General features: G+C 36.5%; 2 protein-coding genes across 2 annotated transcripts; one reads left to right on the top strand and one right to left on the bottom strand.

The window, feature by feature from the left end:
- Positions 1–185: 185 nt before the first annotated feature.
- LOC113497250 (striatin-3) lies at positions 186–8,096 on the top strand. Its single transcript, XM_026876722.1, has 9 exons — positions 186–643; positions 3,089–3,337; positions 4,246–4,414; positions 4,940–5,125; positions 5,246–5,347; positions 5,583–5,788; positions 5,862–6,152; positions 6,303–6,560; positions 6,634–8,096. The coding sequence occupies exons 1-9, from the start codon at positions 425–427 to the stop codon at positions 7,006–7,008; spliced, it is 2,055 nt and encodes a 684-aa protein (XP_026732523.1). The 5' UTR covers positions 186–424; the 3' UTR covers positions 7,009–8,096.
- A 3,719-nt stretch (positions 8,097–11,815) lies between these two features.
- LOC113497555 (esterase FE4-like) lies at positions 11,816–14,408 on the bottom strand. The gene is made up of 3 exons (XM_026877144.1): positions 13,618–14,408; positions 12,227–13,494; positions 11,816–12,016 (listed from the first exon to the last, which is right to left on the bottom strand). Exons 1-3 carry the CDS (start codon positions 13,816–13,818, stop codon positions 11,866–11,868), a joined length of 1,620 nt encoding a protein of 539 aa, XP_026732945.1. The 5' UTR covers positions 13,819–14,408; the 3' UTR covers positions 11,816–11,865.
- Positions 14,409–15,536: the final 1,128 nt, after the last annotated feature.

Here is a 15,536-nt window from a genome sequence, read left to right on the forward strand (position 1 = left end):
GAATGGATAATAAAATTAATTTTATGCGGTAAAATAAAAACGAACAAATATAGCATGAAACAAAATAGCAAAGAGTATTTTACATGTCATGCTTTGTGTAACTTTTGTGAATTCAGAAAGCAGGTTAGATTTTCCAAAATCTAGTAATTGTCTATGATTTAACAGAAAAAGTATGGTAACATTGAAAAAAAAAGTAAAAGCAATGTAGCGGACGGACGTCGTTGCGACTTTTCTTTCCGTCATGCAATAATTTTTGTCATTCATGAATTCGTCGATAAAAAATATTTTAGATGGTGTCACCTACGTGAACATTAGTTGAAATATAGTTTTAATAATGTGTTAGTATTTCATTTCGCATAGTTCATCTTCGTAGTTCTATATGATAGGTGTGTGACAAGTAAAGTTCGGTAATGGTGGCCATGTCATGAAAATCCCCACAGCCATGGATGATAGCTCCGTATCTCATCATAACGGAGGGCAAGTGGGATCTCAAATCGGAGTCAGTGTAAATAACAAACAAAATGACGAACCTAGTCAGAGTGTCCAGTATTCAATACCGGGCATTTTGCACTTTATCCAACATGAATGGGCGAGATTCGAGCTGGAGAGATCACAATGGGAGGTGGACAGAGCAGAGTTTGAGGTGACATTTTTTTAAATTTGTTTTTATCTTTAGCCTAAAAGGATCACTTAAAGTTATTAATTCGTCTACTGTTATTACATGCCGTCCGAGTTCGCATGTCGTATCTTCCTTGTATTTTAAGATTTCATTTTAGTTTTTAAATTATTCATTTAGAAACAATTAGATCTAAGTTAAATTTGTACGGATTGAAAATGTAATGTAATCGTTTTGCTATTATGATGGCATTTAAAAATCTTCAGTTTAGCTGTGGAAGGGGTGATTTATATATACATTTTTTGTGCTATCATATGTTTTATAAACTACTAGAAAAAATCTTTGTTTACTAGTCTCTTATCAGTTGGTGTTACATTTAAAGGATATTGTATTTTTAAAATAAAGTTCTGTTATCATTGCTATTTATTAAGAACCATATGTACCTATAAAGTTATTTTGTAATATATTTATAAATCAAAATGTGTGTAAAATCAGTAAGATATAAAATAAATTTATCTCATCTGAAGTATTTTATAATGAATTAATTAATAATTTAAACAAGATTATGAATCCCTTTTTGGATCCTTGCCTTGGATCCCTAGTAGAATTTTGATTACATTTTAATTAATTAATAGGTACAAAAAAAGTAAAGTGCATGCAAGATTTATTATATATGTACATATAATTTATTTTAACTAAGAAATTTATTAAAATTTCTGCATTAGTTTTATATAAGCATAAATCAATGGTAACATTATGTGTTATAAACCCAATTAATGTAGTAATAATGAATAAGTAGGTTTTAGGGAATAAACTGTTAATTAACTATTATTTTGCTTAGATTTTCTTTTTACAACACTTAAAATTAAAACTGCAAGAATGGGATATAATTGTAAAGAAGTAGTTTAAAGTATCTTTGTAGATTATAAATTTATAAGAATAGTTAAAGTATCAGTTATCTTTACATTTATATTTGGATTTGTTTTAAGTACCCCCCTTTTTTTGCACCCATACAGATGTCTTATTCATAGCTTGTATTACCACTGTATATTCATGAATCTTAATGTAAGCTATGACATTCTCAACACTGATTTTGCATAAAATAGTGTTGTGTCCATATCTAGGTTTATTTTGAATGAATTAGAAAAGATTTTGCTGTCTTATTGTAGTCATGATTATTCCAATGAAGAAGAAATTGTAGAAAATTGTTTATCCTTCATAGAGAAGGAGCAAGCATTAATAATATGGCATTTTCTAAGAGAAATTATGTAGATTTAAAAAACCATGGGATTTCTACTGATTAAAATTACGTTATGATAATAACATTTGACTAATTCTTCATTGAAAAAGAGATAATTTCAGACCTGTAATAATACAATACAATGTGTTCAAACCATAATAGTATAATACCTTACAATTCCATAGACCCTACAGACTACTTCCTTCCATTCACAATTTGTACATCACTTTAATTAGTTAAAAAGTTTGGTGTGCTATCAAATACCTCAGATTCAATTTACATAAACAATAGTTGAACAGTTTGTTACATTTCATGTTAAACTGTAATTATGAGAAGTGTTTATTTTCATTACTCAGTATGAAATAAAACTAGGCTTAAGTGTTGATGTATTCAATATATTCATAAACAATTGGTTGCATTCTATGTTGTTGATTTTTTCTGTAGTTCATTGTATATACATTTAATGTATGTATGCATGTGTGTGAGTATTTTTGTATTCTTCTTTTCCTGTAGTAGGACTTCTTATAGAATGGAATTTGGAACTGGTATGAAAATTGGCACAACTCACAATCAATTCTATTTCTGAACTAATATAATATGAATTATTTCACGTATGTATTGGTGGCCTTGAAATTTTAGCATATTAATTGGGTGCTTGAACATTGTAGGAAGTTTCATTGTTTAAGGATATCTTAATCATTAAGGTGCTCAGGCTTCCAACCACAAACCACAACTACTTAAGATTTATTAATAAAAATCTTTAATCTCACTGTTAGCTGGATAATGGATGGATTTTATTTCATTTTATATTATGTACCTGTATAAATGAAACAAAATATTTATGACACCATCCATATTTTTAGGCTTGAGCTTGTTTTTGCTGCTGGCTATTAATTAAGAGTGCAGTGTTATTGTTTTAAGCAAAATCCCATATCCCTTTTGTCTTGCTGGATTATGCTGACATGTTATTAATGATCCAAATACCCAAATCCATCCAAGATTATAAAAAATATCATAAAATAGAATCATGAATATCATAAAATAGAATCATGTATGGTGTCTGAAAAAATATGTAATGTTTATATCATATATGTGGTCAAATTATAGTATTCCCAATTCCCAATACATATTTTTTACTTTTTCCAAACACATATCAAATAATTTAAATAATCATAAAAATATATACTTTTCATCTTCTTTCTTTTACTAAATGATCGTAATTGTGAACGCAGGCACGGATCGCTTTCCTCCAAGGTGAGAGGAAGGGACAGGAGAATCTAAAGAACGACCTCGTGAGGCGGATTAAGATGTTGGAATATGCACTTAAGCAAGAAAGGGCAAAGTTCCACAAGCTCAAGTATGGGGTGGAGCTACAGCAGGGTGACGTGCGCCCGCCGCCGGACGAGCCCACGGCGGAGCCCGAGCCTGCCGAGCGCGCGCAATGGAAGCAGGGCCGTCAGCTCATTAAACAATACCTGCAGGTAAGATTATTAAAAAAACATTTGTTAAGCTTACGTAAATGTAGAATAGAAACAAGCATTATTGTGCAAAATTTGGCTAGTATGTTAGTCACATTCTTTAAATACATTGATATGTGTCACCTGTTCAGGCATTTCAAATTTATTTTGTTTGATGAACAATATTGTAAAACTGAAGGATAATTAATTAAAGCACTAATTCTCGTCGCCTGATAAATAAAAAATCATATAAATATGAATAGTATAAATATCTCGGCGATATCGAAATTCCTTTTCGCATCTATGAACCCACAAACCATAGTGGTGGAAGGTCAGCACACCTCAGTTACTGCGTCAATTGGTTTATCTAGTAAAATCTCTTTGGATTACAGTATAGGTACACTTAATATATTTAATCGTTCATTTATTAATTATACATACTTGATACTAAAACAAAGTAAAAAAATGTTGGTGTCTTGATTTTTTGTTGAGATAGTAATATCGTGCTTATTAGCTTCATCGAAATATGTTGCTTAGTGTGTAAGTACGGCATAATCAACAAAATCAAATTAAAAATACCCTTTTGGCAGATCAATGATAGTACTCCCTTTTAAAATGTGATTCAAAGAGAAATTATGTTATAGAATAATTTGCACTTTATTACGGGATATTATCAAGAAACTGTTATTATCATGAGCACCTTTTTGAATTCATCCAGCTCAATTATAACACTTGTGCAAGTACTATATTTTTTAAATAAATCAAAGCATGTTTTAGAAGTAAGAAATTAGAATATGTTTCTGTTTATCTGTAATTGCCTAAACTTGTTGAAAGGTCAGAGAGCAAAGTTATTCCTGTGTATAGAGTTTAGCAGCAAAACACGAGATTTATTATGATTATTAATTACTGAAATGTATTTCTTTTGTAAACAGGAAATAGGCTACACAGACACCATACTTGATGTTCGCTCAAACAGAGTAAGGGCTCTGCTCGGCTTAAACAATGAGGAAGTTGAGAACCCAAACTACAGAAACTATGACAAACAGCAACACGACAGATGTGATTACTCTATGAACCATATGGTTCGCAAATATGATTATGGTATGTATGTATATAAGTGTATATTGTTTATTTATTATATGGGTAATACACCTGGCACGGAAGGTCATTATAAAATAGTGTTGTTTGATAAAAACAGTTCACTAATTTTCTAACCTGGAAATGTAATATTTGATATTTTAAATAAGTATCCATTCAATGTATTTATATTGAAGTGGATTTATTCTTGGTTTTCCGTATTAAGTATGCTTCTTTAATGCACTTAATGTTCTGAATTAGGAGATTTGATATAATGAACATAATATGTTATATATAATACATTGACATGGTTTTGTGCAGATTAATGTCTATGTTATGAGTCTATCTCAGAGTAGCACGTGTTTATCTTGTTACACACTATAAATCTCAACCAAAACTTGTTGAGAAAAGGACACTTACAAACTGGACACTTTCAAAATCGATAATTATAACTATTTATTTTATTATAAGCATGATATCGAACAAACATAGAAGAATATTTCCAATTAATAATGCATAATAACAAGTCATTGTGATTTTAAAATACAGATACAGGAAAAGAGCCCCGTAAAAGTGGCGTCTCAGCGGGCGGCGGATATAATGAGGAGGGGATCTCAGTTCAGGAGACAGCTGCGGTGTTTGCCAACTTCGAGTTCCTGACTAACCAGGAGATGGATATGGATGAGATAGACGACCTCGATGCTAAGCAGTCGCATCACACTCCTGGCAAACAAGGTAGTAATATCAACTTTATCTAATAATACAGATGTTGTCATACACAGTAACTTTTATAAATATAAGGCTTATATTGTGGCTATCCATTCCGTATTACATAGGTGTCTTTTGTTTAATAAGGTGAGGAGGTCGATCACGAAGCCGAGGAGGTTCTGAACGAGCTCAACTTGCTCACCGAGAGAGAAGCCGATGGCGGCGGTCAGGGTGACGAGTATCCAGTTGGTGAGTTATGTCACGTAATCTGCTTATAGTAAATAATGATTTTGTTTGTTTCATATAGTAAAAAATACCATTAATGTAATGGTTGGTGCGCAACCATGTTATTAATTCATAGCAATATCTTTTTATAATTAATCCTGCCCCAATTAAAGCTCATAATCAATTTGGATATTCGTTAAATATTGTTATATTTTGGTATATGCATGACAAACTAACTAAACAATTTCGATGTTATCAGGCGGTGGAGCGAGCGGCGCCAACGCGGCCAATACAGGCGCCGGCGCGGGCGCGGGCGAGGCCGACGAGGAGCCACTCGCTCTGGGTGAACTGGCGCAGCTCACCGTCAGCAACGAACCCGAGGCTTATGACGTCGCTAGTGCCAACAAGGAGTCCTTCCGAAAGACCTGGAATGCCAAGTACACGCTGCGTTCGCACTTCGACGGAGTAAGTTTTACTTCAAGACCAATTACTGAACCTTGTATTTGCATAATACTAATTTATTACAACAATGTTTCAGGTGCGAGCGCTCGCGTTCCACCCCACCGAGGCTGCTTTAGTAACGGCTTCCGAGGATCACACGTTGAAGCTGTGGAACCTGCAGCGCACAGTTCCGGCCAAAAAGTCAGCGGGACTGGACGTCGAACCGCTGTATACGTTCCGAGCGCACACGGCGCCCGTGCTCTGCCTGGCCATGGGCGCGCCTCGCTCCGAGGAGTGCTTCTCCGGCGGCCTGGACGGCACCATCCGCGTCTGGAATCTCCCACCCCCCACGGCCGACCCCTACGACCCTTATGATCCCGCGGTCCAGGTATGAACACAGTACGATACTAAAGCACGATGTATTACATTCACATACATGTTAGTGTATAATAATAAAGTAAAATGTGTCATCTGCATGTTCCACGAGTGTACTTTATATTATAGAAGTAAGCTAAGCTATAACATGTGTTTGTGTCAGGGCGCGGTGTTGCGCGAGCACACGGACGCGGTGTGGTCGCTGTCGAGCGCGCACGGGCGCCTGCTGTCGGCGTCGGCGGACGGCACGGTGCGGCTGTGGGCGCCGCGCGCGCCGCGCCCGCTGCTGGCCACGCTGCGCGCCGACGACTCGCCCACCGCCACCGCGCCCGCCGCCGCCGACTTCGCGGACGCCGCCGCGCGCGCCGCCGTCGTCTACCGCGACGGCACGCTGCTGCTCTACGACCTCGAGACCGGACAGGTGAACATCCACCATCATCTATTTAAGTTGAAGCTGTAGTATGTTTGGGTGTGTAACAAGCGTGTGGTTGCAGCCGGTGTTGCGCGTGGCGTGCGACAGCGCGGCCAGCCGCGTGCGCGCGCACCCGTCGCTGCCGCTGCTGGTGACGGCGCACGAGGACCGCCACATCCGCTTCTGGGACGCCGTGTCGGGCCGCTGCGCGCACGCCATGGTGGCTCACCTGGACGCGGTCACGGGGCTGGCGCTGGACCCCAACGGGCTGTTCCTGCTGTCGGGCAGCCACGACTGCTCCGTGCGCCTGTGGAACCTGGACACCAAGACCTGCGTGCAGGAGATCACGGCGCACCGCAAGAAGTTCGACGAGAGCATCCTGGACGTGGCCTTCCACCCGCTGCGGCCCTACATCGCCAGCGCGGGCGCCGACGGCCTCGCCAAGGTGTTCGTCTGAACGCCGGCGCCCGACCTATATATATAGTATATATACATTACATGTAATTTTACTTTCGATACGAACTTTATGTAACGCAGTAGCGAGTCGCGTCATCGCTCGTAGACGAGCGACCGGTACTCTTGGATTATGTGTCTAGTCCCTTCGGTACGGTTACGAGTAGCGACGTATCTGCGATTCGACGACTGCCGTGTGTACGGACGGCACCGCCGGTTCGTTTTATCGTATTTAAATATTATAACGTAATGGACGCGCGCTCGACGCTCGTTATAAGCGCGTAGTGAACACTCATCTATGTATAGACATTTGAAATTTATTATAATATATTTTTAGACTTTCAGTATGTGGATTTTAGGTTTTTATCGCGACTTTTTCACCGATTTTACTATACGCAGTGAGAATATTGTTCGTTTCTATGCATCTGTAAGCGAGACCTTATAATAAATATCATATGGACACCGACGATGTTTCCTTGATATGTTCATTATGTTTACGTGTCTGTACAGTTAGAATGTTATGCAGTATTTGCTGATATTTTGCAAAGAACGAATGGTGTTTCTTAGCTAGATTATTTTTATTTAAATCGATTGGATTTCTATAGATAATATTTTCTTTTGTTTTGTGACATGTAATACATTAACATGCTCTCATGATATCTTTATGCAAGTGATGAGCACTCGAACAAAAATAATAATTGAGTAGAAGTACTATATCGGAAATAACATAAGTAATGTTTGTTCGTAACGAGTACTGCAATGTAGAGTATATATTATGAAACATTACATATTCCTTTATTTTCCTCGAATTCATACTTGTACACATACATCCAAAAATTGATAGTAAAAAGCAACATAACCGATTTGCATGTTGTTTTTTTAAATCTTGTTGTTTTTTTCTTCCCTTCACCCCTATTCTAATTACTAGTTTAAGATTTTATTGACTGAATAACATTACCATGCAAGATAAATAGAGTTTTGCGAGATGGATCTTACTTATCTCATAAATACTCAATTCATGCTATATAAACTCATTTTTTGCATTATGTACATTATTCAATTTATAACAATTCATTAAAGTCGGTTCATTGGGTTGAGAGTTTTAATGTTATACATTAGTTGTTGATGTTAGTGAATTTATGACCTATTAGAATAGCTATATTGTCCCAAAATTTATACTATACTAAAGAGATATCAAATAACCTTTTGCAATAATTCATGACAATAGGTCAAAAACTTATTTCATCTCGCACATGTCGCACCACGAGGGGAATAAAGGCTTAAGTAGAAAATCCGAATTTTATATTTGAAGTGAGCGCAGTGAATCCGACGATTTCTTATATAATGTGAAAAATATGCATGTGTAATTTAGCTAATTTGTTAAAAAATGAAATAAAAAAATATTATAACTTAAGTGTATTTATGCCTTTATTTCTTAGGGTTGCGAAGAATCTATTTAAAAAGAAAACAGAATAATCTTAATTCTATTTCTCCTGACTATCAATTTTAGCTTTTTCTTTCTGAAAAATCTTCATATCTGTAAAAAAATCCACTCATTTATTTTCCTTTAAAAGTCAATTGGTTAACCTAAATAGAATTGTTAATTTTATGCTCTAGGTGCTTGCCTGGTGTTTTTTTTTGCATGGAGTGATATAAAATTAACTTATTTTATGTTATACATGGTGACTTCGATGCAGATGTATGGACTAATGGAAACTAGTTTGGTTCATTTAATTACACTGCGAACCGGCTGGGTTCGAGGCCCGCATGGAAAAATATCTTCATTCGGTCAAATAAAAAGGGGAAAGCCTATGCCTGCAGTACGATAGTTTGGACACTGAAAATAAATAACTTATGTTAGTGATAAAAAACCCTTTATCTCTAGTATCAGACCTCGATAAAAAACCCGACCTATGACACATTATTTTATTTGAGAATGTAATCTGCGTAAATTGATTATTTAGCCGGGGATAGCCCTACTGGCTGACAAAGATACCGTGGCATTTTACCATTTTTTCACCCTATTCTTACATCCCATAATTATATGGGATATAGGTAGCTATAGGTAGCTAGTTTTGCCAGACAAAGTGTGGAAGCGAATCAAATATATTCGCGACTCCCAAACAACATAATTGACTTGCCAGATTTCGGCAAAGCTCTAAGACTAGGGTAGGTATGATTATATTTTATATAATATATTATTTTATTTATTGACCAAGAGACGGACTATTGACATATCTAGGGCCCCAATTCCGCTCTTTACAATAAACTGCCGATGAACTTTATTAAAGAAAATTTGATTAAAATGACACTATTCGTATTCTCAGCATTTTACCAACACACTTACAAGATATTCCCTGGGGGCAATACTGAATTTCCAATTTATGATGACACCGTCGTACTAACGGAAAGGTTAGGCAATCCATATAGGCCGCGCGAGACGGAGATCGTTGGTAAGTAAATAGTACCACACCTTGGTGAGCTGGCTTGTAAGTTGTACGAACCTGCTAAAAGCGACTTAATTAATTATTTAATTACTCTTAAGTATCGGAGAATCAAAGATTTTATCAATAACATAGACTACAACAGAACAATTCCATCCGAATTCAGAGGAGTTTGTTGTTTCAGGTATGTATAGTAAAGTTACCTGCCGGTTTATTTTTTTATATTATGTCAATGCGATTGCCTTTCAAGAAGACCGAGTATGATTAACAAATCGTTATGAAACCTTTTTGAGCCTAATTCATCAGTTATATGCTCTATTGTTTACGATTTGTCATTGTAATTTTGTTTACGTTCAAAAAACAAACAAGTATTTGTTTTCTGTAAGGTTTATCGTCCAGCTACCTGGCAGTTGCTATAATATTTAATAAGACAGATTAACTAAACACTGTCTTGGTAACTTTTAGAATGAACAACTTAATAATTATGTTCATAAAAGGGTATTAGTAAGTTATCTAAGATTAAAAAAAGACTCCATTTTTAATCGTTGTGTCGATGGGGGTTTCACAAACAATTATTCACATGCACATGGATACCCAGACCAGCATTCGAGGATCAGACAGTTTGTCTTACGCGGGAATCGAACCCGCGATACGTCGAGCTCGTAGGGTTTTGGCTTTCTTGATCAGTAGTGATTTTAAGAACATTAAATATTAGTAGCAGTTTATTAAAGTAATTAAATAGCATTACTTTCGCATAGGTACTAAAAAAAATGTGTCAACGATAGTTTTTACCTTCTGTAGCTTAGCTTGCAGTGTGCATTGATCCTAATAATTAAGTGTTGATGAGCCATTGTTAAGAATACTAGTAGTAGTAGTAATCGGCAATCATCATTTGTGTGATATGTGTGTTCGCATCCTCTTGTTATGCTAATTCCAAATACTGTGAAAACCTAGCAAATTCAAGATGTTCGGCATGTAAGTACCTTATCACTTTGTGTATTTTAATTAATTAAGTTTTGTCATATCAGTATTCAGATGATCTGTGCTGTGCTTCTTTTTTACCCAGTAAAATTAAATTAAAGTTAAATAGAAATATTTTTTGGAATTAATTTCGGAGATGAAAAAAAAGGTAATATCAACCTCAAAAAATGGTAATGTTGTCCCGCCAGACTCGCAGACAGGGCCGGATCTAGGGGCCCAGGGGCCTCTAGGCAACAAAGGGATGGGGCCCCCTTGGTTCAAGTTATTTTCATTCAGTGAAAAATTTAGATATCAAGCCATTTTTTTGATGCCTACTTTGGTGGTATAGCGGCCCCCCTGGTCATAGCGGTCATAGCCCCTGGTCATAGCGGGCCCCTAGGCACTGGCCTAAAGTGCCTTATGTATAATACGGCACTGCTCGCAGATCATAAACGCGCGAGGAATCCCGTGCTTCCGACCAAGGCAGTTTAACGGGCTTATAATAGTTGCTTTGGATACTGGGTGCTTGCAAGTACGATATATCTGCACGACCGCGCCCGGGGCCCCGATTTCGCTATTTAAAAATGCCGATGAAAGATTGGAAATTGTATTTATTTGATAATATTCTTATTCTCGTAAGGATTTGCCTAACAAAACAATTTAAAATTCAGTACGGCGCAGAATACTTATTGTCATAAGAATAGTGTCATTTAAATCCAATTTCCAATCATTCATCGGCAATTGCAAATAGTGAAATTGGGGCCCTGGTTTCAGCATGAGATAATAGTGGTAGACCGCTATCTGTAGCAATCGTCAACTTCGCTCAATCTAAATATGTATGTACTAATAATTTTGTAATCTACATATTATTACTCATTGACTTTATTTTCTATGTTACAGGGTTTCAGGGCTGAGTCTCTTCGTGTACTTCATGATCTGGTTGACAAAGAAGTTGAACGAACTGCCCAGTCCACCCACCTCTCCACCAGAGACTACTCCGTTGCCTGATCGACACCTACCACCACCTCCTTTACAGGGCTGAATTACGAAGATCAAAATTATGTTATCATGTTACAGTTATTAAAGATTAATTTATTTTAGGTGTGATTTTAATTTCTTGTTTTTCCTTATTTTTTAATATCACAAAACAACTTAATAGGTAAGTTAGTTTCTCCCCAATCTAACTATTTGTATTTTGTGGGGCTCTTGATGATGTACAAAGTGTAAACGTAGGACATTTAGTTTCCCTCAAAAAATAAACCCCGTTAAAACGGAGGTCCAGTGGGACCAGCTTTTGGTGCAGCAGTGCAATTCATGGAGTAAAAGGGCAATTCTCGTCACAACTGGAATAATATTCATTAGATAGGTGGTAGGCCCACTTAATACTGAACAGAATAACGCAATAAGTATACTTAAATGTTTAATTACATATTTACATAAAAAAGGCAATATACACATCATCGTCTTCCATATTTTTCAAAGGTTTCTCTCCAGAATCGTATTCTTTCTTTGTTTGGTAATGATATCATTTTTAAAGTTGTGTCTATCTCAAGGAAGTTTAGTTGTTCTCCACTGGTTTGCCAGGCAGGGTCGACGCCAGATGGAATCCTTAAAGAAATCAGTCAGAAGTTTAATAATTAGATCGACAAAACGTTATACGTGTAGTATATTTATGTATAAAATATTAACATAAACTCACCCAAATGATAGTCTTAATATATTTATTGTATAAAATAAAAGAAAAAGTCGACAGTCATAAAAGTATACTACACTATAGATAGAAAACATGTTAGTATGTCTCCAGTTGATAACACTTACCCAGTTTTAGCGAAACTCGCCCATAATTTCGTCATAGTATTTATCATTCTCTTGTCTTTGGGAAGTGAAGGCAGTAATGTGTATATTACCGGATCAAATAAGTAAAACAACTCGTCCCCATGACATGCTCCGGCTGCCAGTGGCAAACGAGTAAGAAACTTATTCAAGTTCCTCGTGGAGTCAAATTTGAAATAATAGTTGTACAGGGATCGGTTAGACGCTTTTATGAAAGCCTCAGATGTATAGACGCTCGGATAAGAAATTAAAGAATCTGTAAAATAATCTATTAAACCATCTGTCGCTGTCGAATTCCGAAAATACATTGCAAAAATATCATTAGTAAAAGATTCCTTATCACTTCTTTGTCCAAATTGTAAATAATTTGGTATTATGTGATCGAAATTCTCCCTTACTTTTTCCAAGGTTCGGAAGAAGTCGTATTGGGTCGCCCAGTAAATACCCTCTCTATCATTGTATCCGATAATAACAGGAATTGTAAGGCTTATGTTTTTTAACAATTCCATTGGCTCTTTAGTTAACAGCGGCTTGTCGCTCGATTCTGCTTCTGCACAAGGTTTAAATAAATAAGGTGCGAATACGTCATTTCTCTGATCAAAATCAGAAGCTCTTACAATGTCATCAGCAGTTGAATTCTTGAAGATATGAAGTAGCTCAGTGGGGTCTGAAGTATTGTAGCCCAATCCCGATGCTACTTTGGATGCACTCTCAAGTGGGTTGTAAATAAAACCTTGAGGCATCATGACTGTTCCACTTTGCAGGATGAGTTTATGGAATAAACCCTTTGCTTCATTGTTAAGAAGTAAATAATTGGCAGAAGCTGCGCCGACACTCTCGCCTACCAGCGTAACAGAGTTAGGATCACCTCCAAAGAAGGCGATATTGTTTTGAATCCACTTTAGTGCGGCTACCTGGTCCTTCAGGCCAGCGTTTCCTGGAGCTTCTTTGAGTCCAAGGCAAAGAAAACCAAATGCACCAAGGCGATAGTTTATAGTGACAACTATTACGTTTTCCTGCACAATGTATCTGGGGTTATAAATAAGCTTGGTGTTGTAGCCCCAGTAGAAACCACCGCCATGTATAAACACGATTACCGGTAATGGCGTGTTCACTGATGTTGGTGTGAATATATTGAGGACGAGACAATCTTCTTGTCCAACGGGTGTTCTTAAAGCAGAGAAGTACTGTTTGCATTTTACGCTGCGGTTGGCGTCGAATGTACCGCTCCATGTTGGAGGTGGACCGGGTGCCTGGTGGAAAATGTCTGCTTATTGATTATATACTTTAAATGGTATCTTAAAAATAAACTTCAATGAAAGAGTCTTAAATTCCTGACACTAAGTCATAATATTAATAAATATATTTTTACTCACTTCGTATCTTTCGCGGACAGAAGCGTACGGTATTCCCAGAAACTTATTTTGATTTTCCAACCAACTGTAAGATCCTCTTAATTTTCCTTGAGGGATTTCTATTTCTAAACTATTACTGGAAAATAATATTGTGGAAGCTTCTTTGAAAAAACAGGTAATCAGAACAAAGTAGAAACAAAGCACTGTTGATTCTTTTAACATGTTGTAGAATGATTGACTAGTAGACAAGTATGCTGTCTTCGACAATTTCTATACGAGTGTTAGGTTTTCATTAGACAGTATACTTACATTAATTGCCGTATAAATGGCGCTAATGCCAAAGAGCTCATTAAGTTTTAGAAATAATGATTGTCATTGGCACCAATGTCAGAGCAACACAAATTAACTGACTATTAGTTATTTCGTTTATTGCATAGGAAACGGGGCAAAGTGATAACAACGCGATAGTAAATCATGTCGTTAGGTTAAACATAATGGCTATTGATGGGGTAATGATGTCATTGTTCCTATTAAAATGTTCCAGCTTTAAGTGTCGCTAATATAAGGAATGATAATTGAAAAAGCGAGGCCTTTGCTTATTTCTTTTCAACGAAAATTCTATAGGCAATTACGTAATTTATATTATTGCCCTAGGAGGTTAACGTTTTTTGAGCTCACTCGTCGCAAAATGGATGCGGTATTGCGGTACGGTTACTAAGAGGATCTTGCTACTACTCTTTAATGTAAATTGGAGATACCTTAATACAGATCTGCATGTATTAGAAAAGAAAAGTAGCAAATAAGATGCAAAATAGCAAGAGCCCTAAAGTCAAATAATCAATTCTTACATAGATAAATGATCGAAATCAAGGTGTATGAGTCATATCCATTTTCAATTCAACTTTCGTAGTTCGATGTTTTGAGAAATTAGCTATTTAACTGCTTCGATTGACGGAGATGAATAAGATTGGCAGTGATTGTGCAGGAATAATGGTTTATGGGTGAGTCTTCTTATTATTTCCAAAATTTTAGTTTTGCTGATATCTTAAAATGCACATGGAATGTTTGAGTAGTAGTCACTAGATAAAAATCCATTTAAATATGATCAAGTCGCAACCAAAGGCGATTGGATACAAACACAGAAATTAGAACTCACTGGCACACACATTAAAATGTTTTTTCGTGTTCACTAACATTCACGTTGACTCGTCTTTGCGTGTTTCTGCCTTCACTGGTGTTTCCACACTAATGAGTACTCTTCCTTATTCTACTGTTCATCAATTACGATAATAAAAGTGAAGGGCTATTATCTATTACGAACATTTACCGTTCACTTTTATAGAGTAGGTAGCTCAATCATACGTTTCATGCAACGAGCATGGGAATGTGTGTGACCTACCAAATTATGGTACCTATTACTTTTGGACTGCCGACTCAAAGCCCACGGGTTCAAATAACAGAAAGTAGCAATGTATTTTCGAAATCATGCACCATTAGAAAATTATTATACTTTGTTAAAAAACTGGGAAAGAAAACGGGAAAACCGCATAAGTGAGAAATTTTGGGGGGCGTGCAAACCTATGTCAGATAATGGGCAGTTGAACTTTGACGCCAGATTGAACACATCAAGAAGATCGGTAAAAAAGCGATAAATCACATTGTTCAATTATAAAATCCGCACATATGAATATGATTGTCAATCGACGCCAAACCCTGGTTGCTATTTCTTTTCTTATACTTCACAGAGAATTAGTGATAAATAAGTTTTGATGACGCCTGAATCTTTGAATCTATATTCAGACATTCCTATGAATGTAAAGTCAAAAATCTGCAATTTGCTTCGTATCGAAATGAAGATAAACAATCACAAATGTGTCTATGTTATTTATTTCAGAATATTCTACAGTACGTTAAGCGCGGCAGCCATCTTGTATGGCATT

This window comes from Trichoplusia ni, chromosome 9, assembly GCF_003590095.1.
Source record: "Trichoplusia ni isolate ovarian cell line Hi5 chromosome 9, tn1, whole genome shotgun sequence".
NCBI classification, from domain to species: domain Eukaryota; kingdom Metazoa; phylum Arthropoda; class Insecta; order Lepidoptera; family Noctuidae; genus Trichoplusia; species Trichoplusia ni.

What these genes read in the sequence shown, in the direction of transcription:
- LOC113497555 (XM_026877144.1), bottom strand. Translation starts at nt 13,818, where the DNA reads ATGTTAAAAGAATCAACAGTGCTTTGTTTCTACTTTGTTCTGATTACC. An exon ending in CTGTCCGCGAAAGATACGAA is followed by an intron (nt 13,495 to 13,617) that starts GTGAGTAAAAAT and finishes ATTTTCCACCAG; the next exon opens with GCACCCGGTCCACCTCCAAC. An exon ending in GCGAGTTTCGCTAAAACTGG is followed by an intron (nt 12,017 to 12,226) that starts GTAAGTGTTATC and finishes GATTTCTTTAAG; the next exon opens with GATTCCATCTGGCGTCGACC.
- LOC113497250 (XM_026876722.1), top strand. Translation starts at nt 425, where the DNA reads ATGAAAATCCCCACAGCCATGGATGATAGCTCCGTATCTCATCATAAC. An exon ending in GGGTGACGAGTATCCAGTTG is followed by an intron (nt 5,348 to 5,582) that starts GTGAGTTATGTC and finishes CGATGTTATCAG; the next exon opens with GCGGTGGAGCGAGCGGCGCC. An exon ending in TGCGTTCGCACTTCGACGGA is followed by an intron (nt 5,789 to 5,861) that starts GTAAGTTTTACT and finishes ACAATGTTTCAG; the next exon opens with GTGCGAGCGCTCGCGTTCCA.